The sequence below is a fragment of the Penicillium manginii genome (genome assembly GCF_028828005.1).
Source record: "Penicillium manginii strain IBT 31320 chromosome Unknown utg000011l:1.0-1395921.0:1.0-1396616.0, whole genome shotgun sequence".
NCBI classification, from domain to species: domain Eukaryota; kingdom Fungi; phylum Ascomycota; class Eurotiomycetes; order Eurotiales; family Aspergillaceae; genus Penicillium; species Penicillium manginii.
In genome coordinates, this window is record NW_026643112.1 from 232,494 (window position 1) to 254,035 (window position 21,542).

The 21,542-nt window shown below is 48.1% G+C and overlaps 7 protein-coding genes across 7 annotated transcripts; 4 read left to right on the plus strand and 3 right to left on the minus strand.

Moving 5' to 3' along the window:
• Positions 1-2,416: 2,416 nt before the first annotated feature.
• On the plus strand, positions 2,417-3,643 carry N7533_013359 (aromatic ring-hydroxylating oxygenase subunit alpha; the record flags this gene model as incomplete). The annotated part of the gene is made up of 1 exon (XM_057110009.1): positions 2,417-3,643. The coding sequence occupies one exon, from the start codon at positions 2,417-2,419 to the stop codon at positions 3,641-3,643; it is 1,227 nt and encodes a 408-aa protein (XP_056952711.1).
• A 1,190-nt stretch (positions 3,644-4,833) lies between these two features.
• Positions 4,834-7,221, plus strand: N7533_013360 (putative C6 transcription factor; the record flags this gene model as incomplete). The annotated part of the gene is made up of 5 exons (XM_057110010.1): positions 4,834-4,935; positions 4,994-5,169; positions 5,244-5,674; positions 5,728-6,647; positions 6,706-7,221. The coding sequence occupies 5 exons, from the start codon at positions 4,834-4,836 to the stop codon at positions 7,219-7,221; spliced, it is 2,145 nt and encodes a 714-aa protein (XP_056952712.1).
• A 231-nt stretch (positions 7,222-7,452) lies between these two features.
• On the minus strand, positions 7,453-8,436 carry N7533_013361 (uncharacterized protein; the record flags this gene model as incomplete). The annotated part of the gene is made up of 1 exon (XM_057110011.1): positions 7,453-8,436. The coding sequence occupies one exon, from the start codon at positions 8,434-8,436 to the stop codon at positions 7,453-7,455; it is 984 nt and encodes a 327-aa protein (XP_056952713.1).
• Positions 8,437-9,292: 856 nt separating this feature from the next.
• On the plus strand, positions 9,293-11,507 carry N7533_013362 (Zn(II)2Cys6 transcription factor; the record flags this gene model as incomplete). Its single annotated transcript, XM_057110012.1, has 2 exons — positions 9,293-10,966; positions 11,040-11,507. 2 exons carry the CDS (start codon positions 9,293-9,295, stop codon positions 11,505-11,507), a joined length of 2,142 nt encoding a protein of 713 aa, XP_056952714.1.
• Positions 11,508-11,708: 201 nt separating this feature from the next.
• N7533_013363 (uncharacterized protein) lies at positions 11,709-13,589 on the minus strand (the record flags this gene model as incomplete). The annotated part of the gene is made up of 5 exons (XM_057110013.1): positions 11,709-12,889; positions 13,002-13,084; positions 13,158-13,271; positions 13,336-13,406; positions 13,485-13,589. 5 exons carry the CDS (start codon positions 13,587-13,589, stop codon positions 11,709-11,711), a joined length of 1,554 nt encoding a protein of 517 aa, XP_056952715.1.
• Positions 13,590-17,263: 3,674 nt separating this feature from the next.
• On the minus strand, positions 17,264-17,593 carry N7533_013364 (uncharacterized protein; the record flags this gene model as incomplete). Its single annotated transcript, XM_057110014.1, has 1 exon — positions 17,264-17,593. One exon carries the CDS (start codon positions 17,591-17,593, stop codon positions 17,264-17,266), a length of 330 nt encoding a protein of 109 aa, XP_056952716.1.
• Positions 17,594-17,859: 266 nt separating this feature from the next.
• N7533_013365 (arylsulfotransferase family protein) lies at positions 17,860-19,762 on the plus strand (the record flags this gene model as incomplete). The annotated part of the gene is made up of 2 exons (XM_057110015.1): positions 17,860-18,357; positions 18,440-19,762. The coding sequence occupies 2 exons, from the start codon at positions 17,860-17,862 to the stop codon at positions 19,760-19,762; spliced, it is 1,821 nt and encodes a 606-aa protein (XP_056952717.1).
• Between the last annotated feature and the right edge of the window lie 1,780 nt (positions 19,763-21,542).

A 21,542-nucleotide genomic window follows, 5' to 3' on the forward strand; every position in this document is an offset into this window, starting at 1 on the left:
GCCAACCACAGGTCAGCAAAATCAAAAGGATAGCAGCCACCAGATAAACAAAAAGAAAAACTTTAGGTGGCTAAATGGAAACTATGATGGCATCGGATGGGAAAGTTCCGGTCAATTTACCAGTTTCACCCTGCATGAGGTCAGAATGCCGGGCGGAGCTTGCTCGATCCGCGGGGATTGGCGGCTCCAGCGGCTCCATGCGGGGTTCAATGGCATCTTTTGGCCAGGGAATTTTGTAAAAACATCATTGATAAGACACACATATGCTTTAGATGATTTGCGTGGCAAACAATTATCATTGAGTGTAGAAAGACCTATCAACACTCCTTGATAAACCAAGTCATGTTCAAAATCACCCTGGACAGTCCCATGAGGCCCCCTCGAACATCAGAGAAGATAAGAAATTCAACCAAGTGGACAGTGATGCCCGATACGGACATTCTTCCCCGCATTCCACCAGTCATTTCGACGCAATTCTAAACATGTTATCAGCTCATCGGCAGCCCTGCCCGCCACCGCCGGGAATCGGACGACGATCCGAGCGGAGTTTTCTCCCCCATCTTCGATAGACATGGGACGGGTCTCAGATGAGATGAGTTACCGTTTAAGCCTGCAACTTGCTGCAAGTGACTAGACGGATATACAAAGAAAACCCCTTACCTCAATCACCCCCCTGATTCCACTTTTGTTTTCCAGCATCTAGACCGATCCATCCTGCCAATTCCATGGTACTAACTGCAGATGGAAAGCTTTCTTGTCGTGTAAAACATACTATTTCTGGCTCTAGTACGCCACGCGTCTACAATGCCTTTAGATAGAAGGGGGCGGGTATCAGGATATCTCAACAGGCCTGCCATCCGGCCAAATCACCAAAAAAAATAGAGCTCATGCATGATTCAGAAAACAGATAGACCCAATTGTCGGATAATTGCAAATTGCAGAAACTTTGTGAGGTGCTGGAATTGATTTATCGAAACGGCTCATGTGATCGGAATTCTAGGATGGCGCGTGACCTCAATATAGCGCACTTTGAGCGGGGTCAGTCACGAAGCGGCGCCACAATTTCTTTCACTCGACTTACTCTTCAATTTTGCTGTCAAATGCTTCCACCGCTTCTTAATATATGCTCGTCTTTACTTCTCGGTCAAGTCTGTGGACCAAAAATAGCCTCCATGCAAGCATAAATGCCCAAGTCATACTTTGAACTCTTGAGAAGAATGAAATAATTTCCAATGGCTACCTCCCGGTAATATTTGCTAGAGACTTATTTCAGACTCCATCTAAGCAATCAATCCCTCGACAAAAGAATAAATTAACCTCAAAATAGATTGCGATAAACTTGAGCTCCGGCTCATCAATCTTTGTTGAAAGGCATAGTAGTTTTATGAGGCAGGATATCCCATTTATCGGCGTACATCTAGAGCAGCCAGCCCTGTGTGACCCTAGTAAGTTCAGAGCATGTTTATTGTATTTATTCGGTGTCTATGTAACCCAATGCCATGAAATCGTGTTAAGCCTCCGAGTCAGAATCGATCGATTTGCAACCTTGGAACTTGAAAAACAAAGTTTCTTTTCTTCCCGGAAGAATCTATTTATATTTATTTTTCTGTTCAATTCCAAATTTGATGCTCCTCTAGCAGTCGTGATGGTACTGTGCTGCGTATAGCCTATCTCTACTAGTACGGTGGGTACGCCCGCGATAAGTTTTGTCGCGAAAGGCAAGCGGGTGAAGTTACAATGAAATGCACTCCAACATAGTCGAATCCGCTTCATAGGATTAATTTGGGTGAGCATGATGCTCTGGATTTGCTGGAAACCGCTTTCAATGTCCCAGTCAAAACGAGTTGGCATTGTCGATCAAACGTAGACATCAAGAATCATGACCGGGACTTCTAGTTGGAGCCATAGGAGACAACTAGTCATCGCATCATACTGAGCTGGCTTCCCCTCTATGCCTTTGAATATATTGTGTACGTATCAACAGGGACGGTGTTATGAGCCGAGTCGGACCGGAGTGGCGTTGGCGACAGCCGGCTGGTTCGAACCGTTCACCGTGCCAATTGGGCCTTGCTGAATGGTATTTTCTCCACAGTCCCTGATAAGATGGGGCGGGGCCTTACCAAAATGGTCTATCCCGGTCCTGTGACCGGCACAGAGCAGTCAACCCCGGATTATATCGCGGATTGTCTGGTGAGCTTTTGTGACGTCTATGATGGGGACCATGAGATTAATGGCAAATGTATAGAGGGGCTATAGAGGGGAGCGGATAATATAAAACAAAGTCAACTCCCACTCGAGTCCATTAATTCATCGCACTAGTTGGCACCGAAAGCTGGCGAAGACAACCCCACAACCTGAAGTATTTAAAAAATCACCGAAAAATAATTCGACGACTCATCTCCAAAATACCTTAAATATGTCGACAAATTTAAAGAGCTACTTGGGACTCACCGAAACATCTGGCGATACGGTGCCCTTGACAGCTTTACCTGCATCATGGTACACTTCTCCCGATATGTTCGAACTAGAACGCCGAGCCATATTTTCACGCAAATGGCTTTTGACCACACACATGCTACGTCTTTGTAATACCGGCGATTGGCTCAGATACGATATTGCTGGGTTTGGCTTTATTCTTGTCCGTGATCGGGAGGGCAACATCAATGCTTTCCACAACGTTTGCCGTCATCGTGCGTTCCCTGTGGTAACTGAAGGCGAGGGAACTTCACGAATTTTCTCCTGCAAGTATCATGGATGGTCTTACGGGTTGAATGGCAAGCTCGCTAAAGCACCTGGCTATCAAGACCTCGAGGGCTTTGACAAGAGCAAGAACAGCCTCTTGCCTATTCATGTTCACATCGACGTCAATGGCTTCATTTGGGTCAACCTGGATAGCAAGGACACCCCGGAACTATCCTGGGAAGAAGAGTTCCAAGGAGTTGACTTGCAGAGTCAATTCCAAGATCTTAATGTTGAGGATTACAGCTTCGACCATGCCTGGGAAAGGGAGGGCGAGTTCAATTGGAAGACATTGGCCAACGATTACAATGAGGGCTACGACACGAAGACATCCCATCCTGATATCCCTTCTCTTTCAGTTCTCAGCCATTATAGCTTTGATGCCAATGACGGCAGTATCACCCATAGCACCGATCGGGCGCCAGAACGAAGCTCCGCAGGTCAGAACCTAACTAGTAGCTACTACTTCCCCAATACCTCCATGGTCGCTTCTCCACATTTCTTCTTCCTGCGTCGATTTGTGCCCGTTTCCGCAACGAGCAGCATTGAGCGTTATGAAGTCTATCGAAGCAAGTCTGCCAGCGACGAAGAGTTCGAGTTGGTCAAGCAATTATACAAAAACCTCAAGGGCGAGGTACACCCGACAACAGACAAGGGCCCATTATACTTCCAGAGTGTGGTCCGAGAGATTGTGATCAACTTCCACAAGCGCGAGGAAGAGCTCGGTCAAGCAATCTGGCCTTCTCGACAGGTTCTGCCAGCTACGGCTACGACCAGTCAAGAAGATATCGATTTCTGCGCCAAACTTACCACCCAAACCCCCGCAAACGCTGACTGTGGAGCATCGGGTGGATGCTGCGGAGGGGTGGCATGTGCGAGCGGGAATGAGGCTCTCGCCTATTAGTTTTTTTTTCTCCTCGTGAGGGCGTTTGAGCGTGTGATAGCAGTCTCCAGAGCTGTGACATTTGGTTCCTGCATTGAAATGACGAGTTCATTTTCATTCATGATATTTGCTATCTCGACTAGTAGAAACTTTGAATATATTGATTGACTACCCGAGTCAGGTTTGGTTCTACCAGGTTCTACCACATGCATGGAGGTCTAAGATTATCTATCTAGGTACTGGTAGCTAGTATTCAGCGCGTACTAGTACCGTGTAGCGCCCGGGTGTTCGATAATTTGAACTATTTCATGTCGGATAAAGTCCTTGGTAACCAAAAAAAGATCAACCCCAAACTTGAACTCGGAGACAGCCCCACTACCACGGAGTAATCCAGTCAGGCTAAGATTGGTATTAGGACCGCCCCGGCGTTAACCAGGGAGGGCGGACCCCCAGCCCCCTTGGCCACTGAGAACGGGGCCCTTTTGCTTATCATCTTTTTGACTCGACCCTAGGGAGGGTCGTCTCTAAACCATCCCACTCCACTTGGCCCTAACTCCCTCCAATTCCGAGATAACGAACTTCCAACGCGCACGATGTGATTCGAGGAACCTTATTCTTATCGACGTTAACCTTTTCATCCCTAGCAGGTGCGAACACATGATACACGACCGGAGAGAAACCTATTGGATAACAGAGAGTCCTATGGCAGGGATCTGCGACCGGGATGATCGCCTCGAGGGGTGAGAGAGATGAGTGTAGGATAAATTTGCCCTTTTCAGCGGGGGGGTGCGAGTCACATCGCAAACCTAGTGTCAGTACACGGACCGTCCTGGTCCTGGCAACCTTGGCTGGCCCTGGGGGCCCACAGGTCTAAGCCAAGTCTAGCGGCCCAAAACTAGGCCTCTGCATGATCTTGCAAGTGCTGGCATATACTCCAATGGCTACGGGGTAATTGTTGGCTGGTTTGGTCCCCGCGGCACTTCCCCGCTCTTACTTATCATAAACCCGTCATCCTCTTTATCCTTTCTCTTTAACCTAACCACCCCCCATTGTTCCTTTCGTACTTTTATCCTTACGTTGCCTTGGAATGGCACTTCCGTTGATCGGTTAGCCGTGTGTTCATTTGACATACTTTGTGCTACCCCCAAAACTGCATCCTTCGGTCGAAAACGGTTTCGCCAACAGCCCTCTCCCCCGCACGGAGTCATATAATGCCGCGTGAAACAAATCGTGGAAGATTGCGATCGCACGAGGCTTGCCTAAATTGCCGGTATAGTTGTATGCGCTTTATGGAATATCTTCTTTGTATTAATGTATGCTGAACAGGAGAAAAAAGACCCGATGCCCCGCTGAGAAACCCGCTTGCTCTAGCTGTGTTCGGTTGAACCAGCCCTGTCTGTATACAACCGTGTCCAGGGGCTCACGAAGTGGCCCATCGGTATGTATCCTACCCATCAAAGACATTTCAATGAATACTTATTGTCAGTGAAGGCCGATCGTCTCGCATACTTGGAGGAGAAGGTCAATCTTATCTTGAACGGAAACAGGTAAGATACGGACCGTGACGGACCGCCTTGTGCGGTGACCTCTCTTCATACTGACCCTTCCCCTCTCTATATAGGCCCCCACAAGACCAAAGTAACAGCGGTCCCAATGACATTCCAGACACTGCATATTCAGGCGCGTCGTACCCATCCTCGGGCGAGCCCGGCAACAACTTCAGCGACCCCTTCCTCCTTGGGGTCGGACTCGACGACTCCAAGCTACATGCCTCCTCTCGCCTATCACAGGCCATCGGTCTTTATTTTCAATACTGCCACAGACAACCGATTTGGTGTTTCGATCGTGAAGAAGTCAAGGACCCTAGCCATGTTTCCGAGGAACTTGCTTGCAGCATCATAACATTAACTTCGCGATTCTCACAAGAGCGTGATGAGTTAATTCATTATGGCGACAGTGCCCGAACATTGGTCATGTTGCGTATCGCAAATGGAACTGTCGAACTGGAAACCATCGAAAGCTTGTGTTTGTTATCGTACTCATCCTTTTTAGGTAAGCTGCGCTGCTGATCGAATTCTTACTTTTCAAGAACTAACAAGTTATAGATGGAAACATACAACTTGGAAGATTCCATCTCGGTCTTGCTCTTCAATTGTGCCGGTCCTCGATGCTTGATCTTGACACTGCATACGGAATTGAATGTCCATCCGCCGAGCGAAAGAAGAGATTATTTTGGAGTCTCCAAGCACTGGAGCAATCATATGGTCAAATTAATGGAATTCTGAGTATTCCCTCGGAGGTATTACGCTCGTTCTATGTTTCAACGGGTGACGACTCGGAGCAGCACACAGCAAGGAAACTTGATCCAAAGCCTCCCCCATTACCTCATGATGAAATCGGGTGCTCTGGTCCCGATGCTACTGGCATCTGGAGCCTTGCCCTGCATTTTGGGTGGGTATGGAGCAGGGTTAGAACATACCTCTATGACTGCGCACAGAGCAAGCTGAGAGAACCATGGCGACATGATTCTATGTACGCGATGGTTCTCTCAGACCTAACGGAACTTGAAAACAAGCTTTCTCTATGCCATCGATACGACTCGGTTAAATTCTACGAGCGGAGATCTGATGAACTCCGGCATAATCGAGAATATTGGGGACCCTGGCTGAAACTCCAATTTACATATCATTCCATATTGACCGTTCTGAATCACCCTTTCCTCTATATTGTGGCGTCTCAATACAACCATAATTTGACGATCCCTAATACCTTTTGGCGCCGCTCGTCAGAGGTTGTCCTTCTCCACGCAACATGGATTGTTCGCATGATCGACATGATTTCTGAAAAGAAGATGCGTCTAATTGATCCTTTCTTCGGGCATGCGGCTGCCATAGCGGCTACCGTGCATCTCTACTACTGCTGTGCTGCTGACCCAAGGCTCAAATTTAAATCAAAAACCGATTTCGCTAAATGCAGGAGATTTTTGAAGAGCTTCGTCCCTTTCTCTCCTGCATGTGAGATTCTTGTGTGTTCCTTGCGCCATTGATACTCTCTGTCACCGTACTGACCTTGATCTTTTCTAGGATCGAACACTTGACAAAATGACGCATATAGCCTCTGGGTCAGAAAAGGTCGACTTTGACTGGGAACCATCAACGATACACCTTAGTATCCCCTTGATGTGGGAGGTTCTACAGGTCAATTTGACACCGAGTTCGCTAGACATGTCCACTGCCGGCTTGTTGCATCCGTCGCTCACGCCTGCAGTTTTCCCCGAGGATGTGGAAAATCCTACCTCAACCCTCGAAATTATTGTGGCGATGTCGCCTGATATCACTGTGAATACCGCTGATGGTGGATCTGCAGCACACATGCCACCCAATATGCCCCATTTGGCGTCGGCACCAGCATCACCAACCAGCTCAGCCATGGGAGACAAATTGGTTGCTCCTGCAGACAGTCTCATGAGCAATACACCTTGGCTCTGGGCGGATCCTTCGCAGTTTGTGGATATGGAGAATCTAGGATATGCCGAGTCGGAATCAACCCTCGGCAATGCTGATGGTTTTTCGACTTGGTGGGACTTTGGCAACTTATAAGAGTATCATATTCATTTATTTCTATTCCCACTTGACAAGGATCACGGCCTCAAGACAAGTCCCAACAAACCGTGCCTTGCGAGGGCGCTCAGCCCCTTGGCTCTCCATGGCTGTTTTCCCGCCATGGATGCCCCGAATTCCCCCATGCCTATATACCATACCTAACGACTAGTGCCCTCGGTTACCCTTATGCGAAAAGCCCATCGATTAGCCCTACATCTGCGACTGACCCTATGCTGCCGCAACTGTCTTCAACTTCTCCTGCAACGCGGCAAAGTTCCTCTTCATCGCACTCTCGGTAAACTGAGCCCCGGTTACCATTGGATATTTCTTCAGCGGTCCTTGAATCAGGGCATCCCTGCAAGGCTGGTTGAAGTATGCAATGCTATACCGATCCCCAAAATAGTCGCCGGGCTCACACGGTGCCTTTACGCGGTGAAATGTCGACTTGAACCGGTCGTCTGACCAGGACATGAGTAAGTCACCAATATTGCACACGATCTCCCCGGTCTTTGCCTCCACTTTGGTCCATTCATCCCCAATCCCGAATTCGGTTACCACCTCGCGCCCAGGACAAATCTCCAGTCCACTCTGTCCTTCTTTTTGGAAGAGTAGCGTCAAAAAGTCCCAATCTGCATGTGCCCCCGCGCGATGATACTCCTTGCCATTCGGATCCTCCGGCAATGCGAAGTAATGAAGTAGTCGCATAGTGGTTTGGGAGTCTGCTCGTGTGATGTCGTGAGATTTGACAAAAAAGTCTTCGGGAAAGCCCAGTCCGCGTGCAAAGCACCGCATGAGACACTCCGAAATTGCCTGCACCCGATGCATGAAAGACAGAGCAGTAGTTTGAAACTCTGGTAGATGCTCGTCTGCAACCCATAGCCCCTTCATGTTGTCCCCGAATTGCAGTTGGTATGACTCTTTGCTGTCTGGTTTACCGGTCGAAGGTCGAACTTGTGAGTTTTTCTCCCATCCAACGTTGTTTGAATTCCACGGAACGGTCGTTTTCGCGGGATCGGGTAAATCGAAGAAGCTCTTAGATGTCGTGAAAATGGCATCGATGTCTTCTTTCGATAGGCCATGGTCAACCAGTGTGAAGAAGCCGACATTTTCGGCGGCATCGATTAATTGTTTCGTGATTTGATCAATTCGAGTCTCAAAGTCTGCCAGAGATATCTGGGGTATCGGGCGATCGACGTATTGTGTCTGGGCCATGGTGCCTGCTGTTGTTGACTCTTGGACAGGTTGTGCTTAGTCTATCGTTCGATGGTTCGGAGTAGAATTCTTTAGTCGGAATTAAATAGAGGAGGATTGTGCAACGATGCTCAAGAGAATTTCGTACCGCCAAATGGCTTAGGTTTCGATGATACTTATCTTGAAAGCTCGGCCGAGCCTTCGGTCGAGACCCCGGCCGAGCTTCTCGCAGGGCGTTGCTGCGAGTCTCGGGGTTCGCCGAACTCGCGAACGAGAAAAGCAAGAATTAGATCATGATTATTTATTTAATTCGTGTATGCAGATCCTATATTTCCATATGGTCGCGGGGTCTTCATTTATGTCTAAAGTCTTCGTAGTCCAGTGGTTCATCCGCCAGTGCTCAACGCCCGCCATTTGGAATGCTGCAAAGGGATGTGTCTATCCATTTCACTTTTCTCCCTATTGTTTTGCCGCTATTTCCTCAATTGTTGTTTTTTGTAGCATGCCATCATATTTCTCTTCAATCTTAGAGTCTTCATTGGTATAATGACTACCACTCGTCGGTGTCTGTTTTACCGCTGCGATCAGCTAAAGACTACAATATAGCCCACAACAAGTAAATATACTGGGTACCCATGCTTGAGTCTAATTAACTAACTACAAAACAACGGGTCAGATGAATTTATTCAATATTAATGCACACACGTTCTCTCGCCTGCTGCGGTGATGGACGGTCCAGTGGTCAAGACACGATAAGGTGGCTGTGTAATGCCGTAAAACTAACTGGCCGCTCATCTCCGCAGATAAGAGGTGCTAGTCTACGATGGAGGCTAGTTAACTGTTACAACATTCGCACCTGGACAACTCCGTGGCACACATGAGTTCCGGTATTCAACGCAAGCGACTAGCTTGCGTCGAGTGTACTCGTCGCAAAATAAAATGCGACAAGACCGTACCGTGTCGCAACTGTACCCGAAAGGGCACACGATGCTCTCGTGCTCAGGCGCGGGATTTACCGAGCCTGGAACTGGCTCGGCCGGGCGTGTCTGCTGAGCCTTGCCTACTCGCCCAGTCAAGCTCCGAGGCATCTAATATTATCCAAGGGCTGAGATCCAAGATTGATTGTCTGGAGGCCGAACTCAGAGAGGCTAACGAAGCCGCTGCGCACACACGAACACCAACGCCGTCGTGCCATTTCAGTAGCACAACATACTCTCCAACATATTCTCCAGTATATCATCCAATAGCTGGATCTGTATCAGACTCTAGCAAGGCAACTTCCATTCAAACACCAAATGAAGTTGAAGATGCAGCAACAATCCTCGAGTTTCTCGCCTGGGGCCGTCGCAAGGACCCTTCATACCAAGATGAAATTGCAAAAAGAAACGAGTTGCCTCATTCGCCCGGTGATCTCCCCGTTGAGGATGATTGGAATGGCCTGCATATTTCAGGTATCTCCATGATGAGTTTCTGCGAGCTATTACTGCCGATTAAACAGAAAGTCCACAAGCTGGTCACTTATCACTGCGAGTGTTTGTTGTGGTATCATGGAGCATTCCATGCGACAACATTTCTTCAAGAGCTAGAAGATTTCTATGCTCGGGCAGGTGGACGTATTGATGGATCTGGTGTTGATCTACAATGGATGTCACTGCTCTTCGCAGTACTCACTGGATCAATAGCCAGTGCTCCCATAGCCACCACTCAAGCTTGGGGATTCCGTGATCAGGAGAAGAGAGCTCTATCCCATCGATGGCTCAAGGCTTCTGTTGCTTGTCTCCATCAAGCAAATTATATGGCGTATCACTCTCTTTATAGTGTTCAGGCCATCGCGACGCTAACCATATCTGCTCACATGCTTGGGAAATCTAATAGCTTCTCGGTACTTCTGGCCGCTGCTATAAGAATTGCACAAGGCCTTGGGCTGCATCAGCTCGATGCGGATCACGAACCAAATTCATGTGACCAATTGAACAGGGAAATCGGCCGTCGTATATGGTGCCAGCTCTGCATTCAGGACTGGTTCTCCATCCCATTCACTGAAAGTTATCTCATTCACCGACAGTGCTTTAATACCGAGAGACCTGGAAATTGCGACGACGATCTGACTCCCATTCCAGAGAATCGACCAACTGTTACAGGCTACTCTCGTCTCTTTTATAACATCGCATTTCTGATGCCTGGCCTCTACGATGATTTCACTGCTTCCAATACTTTGTATACGCGATATGAAGAGGTTCTGAAGTATGATCGGCGATTACGCACTCTAGCTACTCAACATCTTCCTCTCTACTTACAAAATGTGCCTTTGGACCCTTCTTGGCCAGTCTATGTTCCATGGGCGAGACGAAGCTTGGCCATCAGTTCTGCTCACAAGGTGATCATGATTCATCGAAAATTCTTGAGCCTGAGCTTTGTAAATCCAATGTTTGACTTCACTCGAAAGACTTGCGTTGCTGCTTCCCGCACGATCATTAAGGAACAAAAGGAGGCCACACTTGAGAATGGGCCAGTTCTGTGGATACATCAGGCATTCAGCGTAACTGCGAGTGTAAGTTCTGAGTTGAAAATCCTGGCCATTGATAACTTTGAATTGAAAACCTTGGAACTAAGCATTTTTGCAGATCATCCTATGTCTAGATATGTTTCATCGACCCACGTCTGACAGCCAATCATCACAAAATCGACAATTTGTGGAAGATGGAATTGCAATTCTTTCTCACTGCGACTCGGACATGATTGCTCGTCGTGGTGTACCTTTGATTAAAGCGATGCTTCAGGCCGAGGAGAGGCGGTATCAATCACCTAACTCGCACGAACCACAAGTTTTGCAAAACGCAGGCTCGGGGTTGGACATTGCGTCCATAATTCAAACATTCTATAAACAAGTCCGGGGTAGTCTATCTGGAGATTCACCCAATGATCCCCCGGCGGAATCCAGCACCAGGACATTGGGGTGTGGCAATTGGCCGGACATGATGAGCCATGAGGTGACTGGGGTACCAAGTGCCGACATTTTGATGCCCTTCGGGGCGGACTATGCAGAGGGACTTGACGACATTTTGAGCCTTGCAACTAATTGTCTGAATTGAATTTCAAGTTTGATTGAACTTATATTCTAGTAAATTGCGCATCGCAACAAGCCAAGGGTATATATAAGGAAGTTAATTAAATGACATAGTATGTATTCGGGCTTGCCCATGCCCGACTCAACATCAGACCGCAAGTCGTAAATTCCAAAATGGCGATTCCACTGCCTAGGTGAGCACAAGTAAATAAGAGCTTTGACTTGTTTACTCAGTCTTGCGGACCTGGGTGATAGGCGCTTGGTAAATCCGGCGGCCATGGACGAAATATTGCACACAGGCAAAGATAACAACAACTCCAAATACCAAAATCGACCAGTTCATATTGACTGGAGTCGGGTTGGCTGCAGTTGGGAAGAATGTGAATGTAATGGCAAAAATGAGATATGCGACCGAGAAAACATTGATGGCCATTCCAAATTTCCCCAGGGAAAACCTCGCGTGTGGGATACCACCTGGAAGCATACGGGCGCGGATGAAAGCGCCAATTGACAGAATGTAAGTCGTAAAGAGGGCCGCAATCATCACCGATGCGACGGCGTTGAACGCAGCAGTCGATCCAATATTGATCAGACATAGCAGCACGGTAATCATAGTTGAAACCAATACAGACGTAACGGGAATGTGCAAACTCTTGTTCACATGCGCAAGAGCACCAGAGAACGGCAGGGCATTGTCGCGAGCGAATGCAAAGGTCTGGCGAGACGCGGTAGCAAGAATACTGATGGCACTGCAGACTTCCATAACGAGAATAATCGCAGCGACGCCATTTGCGGCAGCTGTTGAGCCAGTGGCATGCTGAACAGCAGGGAGAAAGGAAAAGCCGCTAGCAGGAGAAATGACATCCTGGATGTTGCCCATGTTATAAAGAAGAGTGACAAGCATAATGAAACCCAATCCACCGTTGATGAGGGCAGTCGAGACCATGCACCAGGGCACAACGAAGGCGGCATTTTGAACCTCCTCGGCCATGTGAGTAGCAGCATCAGGACCCGTCCATGAGAAGAGAGGAGTGAGCTGTCCGACGAGACAAGCAAGTCCCATACTCGACCAGCCTCCAAAGTTGGAAAATTCCTCCCAGACCGCATAGTCGGGGGCCTTTCCGGGGCCCATTGCCCACAGAGGAACCAGAACCGCAAGGAATCCTCCAAGGTGAAGAAATAGGATGACCGTTTCAAGAGGAGCCAGCAATTGAGCGCCGAGTGTATTGATCAATGTTCCGACGGCCGCGATCGCGATTGTAAGGAGAGTTCCGTGCCAGCGTTCGAAGCCGTAGATGTATCCCGAGTCGTCGGAGTAGTTGAAGACAAGTAATCCCTGAATTAAAGTGCCACAAAGAAAGCAGATACTGGCAAAAGCAGCCTGCCATCCCAGCACGGATAGCCATCCTAAGATCGATAAGGTTAGTTAGGTATCCTAGGATAGAAGATAGCCCTGACACCCTTCAATATAGAGAACTTGAAGAGCGGCAGAGCAGAGGTTTGGCCGGAGCGTTCTTACCAGTGAGATAGCTCAGAAATCGCTGAAATCTCGGGGCTGCAAATTCACTGACCCAATGGTATTGTCCACCGGAAGTCGGCGAACTGGTGAATAGTTAGAATGGTCGGTTCAGGCGTATGGCCTGTCGAATGATGGCAATTTCCCTGCGATACGTACATTGAAGCAATCTCCGCCATGGAGATCACAGAGGCGAAGAATCCCACAAAAGACGCAATATAGACATAGACCATGCCGGCGCGGCCTCCATCTGTAAGGCCGTAGGTACTCGTGCTATGCAGGGTGTGTCAGTCGGTAAGGGGTCTTTGGGACCCAGTCGGATCGAACGAGAGCTCACAGTAGAATCGACTCCCAACTCGCCATTAAAGTCGTAGTGAATCCCAGGATGGAGTAAAACTTGAAGTTTCGCTATTGCCAGTCAGTAAGAATCCTTCAACTATCATATTGCGGTGCTCCCCCGCATCCCAATCGCCCGCTTCCACTGACCTTCAACTGTTGGGATTTGCCCAGTCGCTCCATATCGCGATCATCCTGTAGGCTTTGATCCAAGCCGACCTCATGGCTGGCGATCTCCTTGTCTACACTCGACATGACTGTTATGCGTGGGAATGTAGAAACTCTGCGATTGCAGATGCAAAAGAGATGGCAAAAAAAATCGCAGATCCGTGGGGAGACGACGGCCCAGGGGGGTTCATCTCCCTCTGGGCGCAAAACCAATCATGACGAGTTAAAAACATCCGGTGGAGTAAAGAGGAGTCCGCGAAGTCTATTTGATTATCGGCACAAAATGAGTGGTTCTTGGATCCCTCTTAATCCACCAGCTTTGACTCTCGACTTTCTTGAGGGTATCCTTGGATCTGCGTCCTGCTGTTCTAGCGCCTACTAGTAATGCGACGACGCCTGCATTTGGTGACACTAGCGCGCGCCATGACACCAAACGAGTCAAGTTGCTTGACCTTGAAACCAGGTTTGCATAGGAATGTGGATCGCGGACCTTCCGAATCAAGCTCCTTGTACAAAGAGAGACCGTCCTCCGTACTCCGTAGAAGGATCTTTTTTCCTGCATGCTTCCAGAAGATTAAAGGCATATGATTCGACAACGTACGTGGTCCGGGGGTCATTTTATCTTGGACTGCATAGTGGCATGCACATTTTGACCTTAAAGTCAAGCCTTAGAGACACCTCTGCCGTCATCTCCGAGTCTTTCATTTCTCATTAACCACCCGACCGCGAAGACTCGGAGCGTGTTTTATGCATCTAAACTCGGATCGGTCGAGCCATGCCTACAGTAGGTCTTGAGATCACACTTTGGTGGCGCCGCTAAGGGGTACATATATACGGAGTACCTAGGGTATCCTCGGCCCAAACACGCTATGATCGGCGGTCTTGTGTACACATCGCCGAGCTCTGGGCAACAGTGCCCAGAAACATTCTCCCAGACGAGCGTGATTTTCTTTGATCTTGAGAGGCGGCACGAACCGTTGAGCGACTCCACGATCCTACCTGAAACTCCATAGTAGGTCTCGTTGGATAATCAGGCCCTGAAAGGCGTGGGTCTTGCGGAGGGTCTGTGTAGCGGCTGGTTCGCGACAGTTCGCTCTAGCCGACGGGAATGCGAATGCGAAGTCGGTTAAGACATCTCCACCTCGATCGTTGCTGGTGGAGCCAGAGATGCCCGCGACTCAACTTTTAAAACGCCAAGTGGCGCAACACCTCAAAAATGAGCAAGGTTCTTAGATTAATTAAGTGGTCGACCGTGATTCGAAATTTCCACTTCGTATCCTCCAGTGTTACAAAAGTTTCGCGATAAATCCAAACATTAAAAGGAGGTGTTCCTGCTACGCAAAGAAGCTGTCAATCGTTAGAGATTCTTCCTCGACGTTGTCTATTCGTTTCCATACTTGGGCAGATGCTTTTCACTTTGCTCGCACTTTTAGGACGCGAATCAATTACTACTACATTATTCCACCCACCTCCCTCCTATTGTTCCACTCACGAACAGATTTGAAGGTCCTGAAGTACTTAGGCTCAGGCTGGTATCCAGAAAGTTCAACTTGAAGTTCCAACTTGAAGATTTATGACCACCTCCAGGGCTGGGCACCTTAAATGAGCACCCACTGGCATGTGCTAACTAACTATATATCACTCAAAGATATAACGACCACGGGTGTTTCATGACCGAGCGGGCCGCCCAGGCGAGCAGGCCACCCTAAAAATACATACTAGTAGTAAATAGGATAAATTACAATCTTATATCTCAATAATCTCTTCTATCTGGAAGACTAAATTGAGATCAGACACCTAGGTACACTGAATAATATTTCTAGCTGATCTGTAGAATTTCAAATCCATTGGAAAAATATTTTTAACAGACCTCCGAGTCGGGAGATATATCTAGGTACTAGGCTATCTCCAAGTCAGTGTTCCAGGTAAATTACCCAGGTATTCTATATAGAGAGTAGAATATATATAAGCCCTCAATTAGGTACAATTAAAATTGTTTACTTTGTTGTTCAGATATCCAAAGTTGCAATTTGTTATATTTACTGCATTTCATGAGGTGGCCCGCTTGGTCATGAAACAAGTTGTAGCTAGTCAGGTCACAGTGCTACTAACTACTACCTGTTAGTAGTAGTAGAAGTAGTTAGTGGAGATGGACACACCTGGGCATTTGGGCCCTCCGGGGCTGGGGATTGAGCGCCAATAGAACGTGACAAATAAACTTTGAATTTCTCGCTGTTACTGCCCAGGTGCATACGGCCTACCTAGGTACGGAGTAGATGCCCAATAGTTCAGCCCAGGGGCGTTTATAATCATAAGCTTGATGATCCTAAGCAGTGCAAAGCCATCTGATACTACTAGTAAGCTTCATGCTATGGGCTTTCAGAGCCGAAAAAGGCCTCGGTAACGGTTTTGTGGCGGTCGCAGCGATTTACTAAGGGAACATGGGGTCAAAAGTATGATTGCAGTGAGGATATTTAATTTTCGTGGTCACATGCGACTACTAATTCGTAGTGAATGGTAGACCAGGCCTCGTTCAGAGAATCTGGTGCGCTTCAAAGTTTCCAGTGTAGGTTCGAGTTCCCCATGCTAGTCCTGAGATACGCTACTACAGTAGATTTTTGTCCTCATTAAAGTGCTCTTTAGTTTATAACCTTGGAATTCAATGTAGATGGCAGAACTCACCGGGCCTTCGTTTATCACGTAAATAACCGACATTGGGGGAGGGCTTGTTCAAGCTTTCGCGGCCTCGCTATTGGAGGAAGATGAACATTTTATATTCGGATTCTAAGGTTTCCCGACCTTGGGATTCCGCATTTTATGCTCATCTTAATGAATTTATACAGCGAAAATGTATCCTAGGAACGGAGATTCGGTGCTCCGACCGGTTGAGACTATCAGAATAGTGGAGGGATTATTTTTTATTATGGCATGGCCCTATACTTCTTTTAGTGCCAGCGGTGGCTATTCATCCTAAAAGTGCGGTATTTGTAGCACCGAGGTTGAAATGCATAATCTGTGTTGATGGTAAATTTCCACAGCGTGAGGTCGAAAACAAGAATGGATCATCTAGTCAGGTAGGGAGTCTTGGCAAAGATGGATTTCGTATTGAATGATATGACTAATTTGAGATTTACTGTACATACATACTCTATAGCTACGTGAGGCCTCAGCAAATCTTAGGGCGGAAAATACGGAATAGTTTTTGACACCTAATCTTAGTTCTCACAATTTTGTTACTGGTTCTCTTACCTAGATACTGGTAGTTCTGCTGCATATTACTCAATTCCAGCGAGCTGACGAATATACCTTATGCTCATACCAGGATTCGTCTATAAGATCCTGTCTTCCTCTAGCTTACTTTGGCTCTCGAGGCCGAGTCGGAGCAAAACCGGAGTAAAAGCCCGAAGATAAGATTTGTGCAGCGACCAGACACAGCCCGGACTCCACTTCTTCAACGGGTAATGGATTCGGCACTCGTAATGACCTCCACTTTGAGTGTCTGTAAGGCTCCAAGGGTCTTCGTCGGTCGTCAGACACTTAGCTAAACCTCCACTTTATACTCCGTAATTAATCCGCATTTGACATCTTTAAGTAAGGATATCGATATAGATATATAGGATAATATCTCAAAATGTCGACGAAAGCCCCGTGAAAGACTTGTTCCGGGCTATGGAGCCCACTCTCGCCAATGATTGGCAGATTTGAGTTTCAAAACCCACGGATATCGGCACTCACCACAGACAGAATAGTGGGATCTACCATCATAGCCATTGCGCGTGGGTTACTGCAATTAAATGGCCCACTGACGTTCGGCTGGGCGCCACAATATGCCAGCTGCGCCCATAGACGCGTGGGCTGGTGGCCCGTTCCTCGCGAATCTTGAGGAGAAACCAAGGACTATGGGGCTTCACCCACAATTCTAGCAGAAATTCAAGACTCTGAATGGCTGTATGCCATGTGGGTGTTTGCACGTCCAAGACATTGAAGCTCAATGGTCCAGATTTTCCCGCCGCGTTCACAAAAACACGCAAGACGACAGGGAATTTAGACCCACCAAATGGCTTGGCATATAGGGGATTTGATGATGCCATATCGAATCAGCTTGTGTTGCTCTAGGAAGTTATCCACGTTGCGATGAGGCCATGAATCACTTGCGGGGTGCAGCAAGGAGGTCGTCTTTTCTTGATGACATCGTCCTTGGTTCTCGGCAGGGGACGCATAATCCCTTTATAGAGACACCTTAAGACTGGGTCATGGCCCGCTCCGCTCCTCCCTACTTCTTTACTCGTACTCGTTTGGTTGTTGTTCACGCCTACATTGCCCCTGACACACCCCTTTCCCGGAACGCAATGCGCCAATGTCCATGCGGGAATCATCCGCCTTCGCCCTTCTGAGTCTCTGGCTTAGTCGGGGCGATCGATTCCGCAAAATTTCCTTCCGTCGTTGGATTCCTGCCCTGGTGGTAGCTACCAGCGCGCTGGCCCTTTTTTGGACATATGCCGTGCCACAACTCGCAAGATTTCGATTCCGCGCTGGATTAAGCCGGTATGATATGGGATGGTACGGCTTTGGGCCGACAAGGAATTACGTCTCCTTCGGCGAAGAATCCCCGATAATCGAGATCAGTCCCGCCGGCGCACAATGCGATCCGAGATATACTTTCTTGGCTCCGCGAGGCGATTCCGTTGTCCATCCCGGCCCGATGATCTTAGATGCCGCGGGCGAGCTTATATGGACGAAGCCTAACTGGGGCACAACTCAAGATTTTAAAGTTCAACGATATAAAGGTCAGGATTATTTGACTTATTGGCAAGGAGATGAGGAAGATGGCCACGGTCGTGGGTCATGGTATATGGTATGAAAATAATAATTGATATAGCAGCATCCAGCTATTGGTATTGACAAACAGATCGCTAACATCACCTTCCTATTGGCAGCTGGACTCAACATACACAATTCGCCATATAGTATCGCCCTCTGGAATAATTGAGGGTGATCTACACGACTTCCAAATCACATCCAACAACACGGCTCTTATAACAGCATACGAGCCTATTCCGTATGATCTGACATCCGTCGGTGGACCCGAATTCGGATGGCTATATGACGGTATCATCCAGGAGATCAACCTTGAAACAGGAGAGCTTCTCTTCCAGTGGCGCTCATCCAGCTTCTATCCCCCGGAGAGTAGTTACGAGCCAATGGGTGGAAAGGGACACGAACGGACTCTGGGTTATGATTACTTTCATATGAACAGCGTCGACAAAGATGACCGCGGACGCTATTTGATATCTGCAAGACACACTCACACGGTCACCTGTGTAGATGGAACAACCGGTGAGGTGCTTTGGTCACTAGGAGGAAAGGATAATGAATTTTTCGATGAATCAGATGGCGCTGCAACCCAATTCGCGTGGCAACACGATGCTCGCTGGCAAAGCCCCAATACCTTGACATTATTCAACAACGGAGCCAACGCAGCATCCGACAGCTCCTCCATCAGCCACGGCGTTCTACTGAAACTTGATATCCCTGCAAGGAAAGCGAAGGTTTTGACAAGTTACGACCACCCGCAAGAACTCATGGTGGTGTCCCAAGGAAATTTACAGGTACTTGATAACGGAAACGTTCTTGTTGGGTGGGGCCACAGCGCTGCCTTCACCGAGTTCTCGCCAAATGGCACAATGTTATGCGATGTTCATTTCGGCGCATCGGCCTACTTCACATTTGGCCGGATTGTTTCCTATCGCTCCTTCAAGAACAACTGGATCGGGCTGCCTGATACCATTCCTGACGCTGCAGTGACAAGAGAAAGCGTTTTTGTAAGTTGGAATGGCGCAACCGAGGTTGCAACCTGGCGATTCCAAGCCTGGGATGGTGCAGACCTGAATAATATGACATTCGGCACGATCAAAGATGTTGAGCGCACTGGATTCGAGACAGAAATCTCTTTTACTCCGGACTTGAAGTCATATTTTCGAGTTGTCGCACTCAGCTCTGAAGGCGCAGTCCTCGGAATAACCGAAGTTTTGCAACGTGGTACTGCACCCATGGAAGACACTTTCACTTTGGATCATTCCTGGCGTGTTGCAATTGTGCTACTTTTTGTCCTTTGCTGTCTGACATTTGGTTTATATTTTGCCATTTCAAGGGTTCTGCGATACCAAAGATCTCAGAGGGATATGTCATATCGACCTCTATCACATAAGGATGAGAATGAGGATGACCCTGAGAATGGCTTAGGTCAACTGCCAATATAGAGTGGGCGCTGGCGTCCTTGATACCCATGAGATTTACAATGCGGTCACAACTTGAGCTTCAGAGTCATGGCTTGTAAATAAAGCTTTACATTCGTTTGAAATTTCAACCTTTCTGAATTGCCTAGGTATTGAGCACTGTATACTACTAGTTGGTGGTTGTCAAGTAGTAGCACGATACCGGCAATTATTCACTCTGCCTTGCGTCCTCACTATCAGGTTGACATCCCTCGAAATTTCGACGCTTGCAATCCCGCAAATCCATCGTTTACCTAACCCCTAAGCTGTGGCTCATTCGACGTTGGGGTATTTTTCTCAAACAAAGTCAAGTAGTGTAAAAAAGAACCATTCGTTCCTTTTCCAACTTGACAGAAGCTCAGAACCATGAAAGTATCCATGCGAACGAGGCCGCATCGGAAGAAGCCGATCTCAGTGCCTAATTCATGCCTGAGGCAAATATGCGGCTTCGAGATTTTCACAGAAATGCTCAATGCTACGGAACACTTTCCCACATGAAATCGGATTCGTGCATGTGTGACCCTAAGTTCGGCTACCCCCGGGATTGAATTTTCACTTTCCGGAGTGATCCTGGCATACGCAGGCCAAGGTGACAAGTGCTCCATGTTGTTCCAAGCCTTTAACTAAACCGCCGAATCGACGAGTCCAATAGTTGCCCTGTCGCACTTGGTGGATCCTTCTTGCCAAGGGGGGCCGGGTGACCATCGGGGAGCCAATCCTTTCCCCCACCACCCGCCCCCGCCAGGAACGCCCAAAGGAGACCCGTGGCGCTTCTCGGCGTGCTCGGCGTGCTGTGTGCCTATCCCAGGCACAGCCAAGCCGCACTCCAGCCGAGGCGGGTTTTGCCAATATCTAAGCCACCATCCTTCGATGTCCCTTCGCTTGACTTTCTCCATTCAATCACTAATCTCCAGTTGTTTTTGGGGGCGGGATTCTATATGCCGCATTTGAACTTGTTGGAGTCATAGTCTGGGGGTCAAAGGTTGGGGCGAGCGGGGATCAGTGCGCTATGCTTATCGGCGTACGGACTCGGAGTACACCTACACCTACGCCATTGAGATTGCTGTCGGCTAAACTTATTTTCTTGATGCGGGTTGCGAGTTGATTTTTGACTACTCCGTACGGAGTAAATCCTTAAATATCGGTAGATGGGGCGTAGCGATCTCCAGGCTGCAGCTACCTGGTGGAGCATTGTTCTGTCGCTTGTTTGCACTTGCGCTCAAATATTCCGTATAGGTATCTTCATTTCTAAGAAATCGGCTAGCTCTACCCGCAAACTCTTGTGTTCAGTCAAGAATTGCCTTCCGCAAATACGGCGAACTTTGCCGGCTTGTGTTATTCACGGCCCGTTTATTCCAACCGAAGCCCAGATCTTGGCCTGCCTCGCCAAGCGGTATAGCGGGATTGGCATGCATTTCTGTCCACTCATCTCAATTCTGAAATTACGCCTCTGCTACCATCTTCGGGCGCTAACTAAGGAATGACGTTTTTTTTTTCTCGCTGTATGTGTTGAATGTGGGTATCCCGCCAAGCCTGCAGTCTTGCCAGTGACTCTGAGTTTGCTATCTTCTTGGCCGTGTAGTATCGTAAGATCGGGGCTCTTTGAGCCTTTTGGCTAGTACCCTAATCCCGCGTGGGGGCAGAATATGGTAAAATGATAAATCTCGACCTCTTCCCTGATTCCAGAATATATACCATTCGCTCTTCAACTAACAGCAATTAGTATTAGATTAAGCCACATCCATGATAAGAACTCTCGCAAATC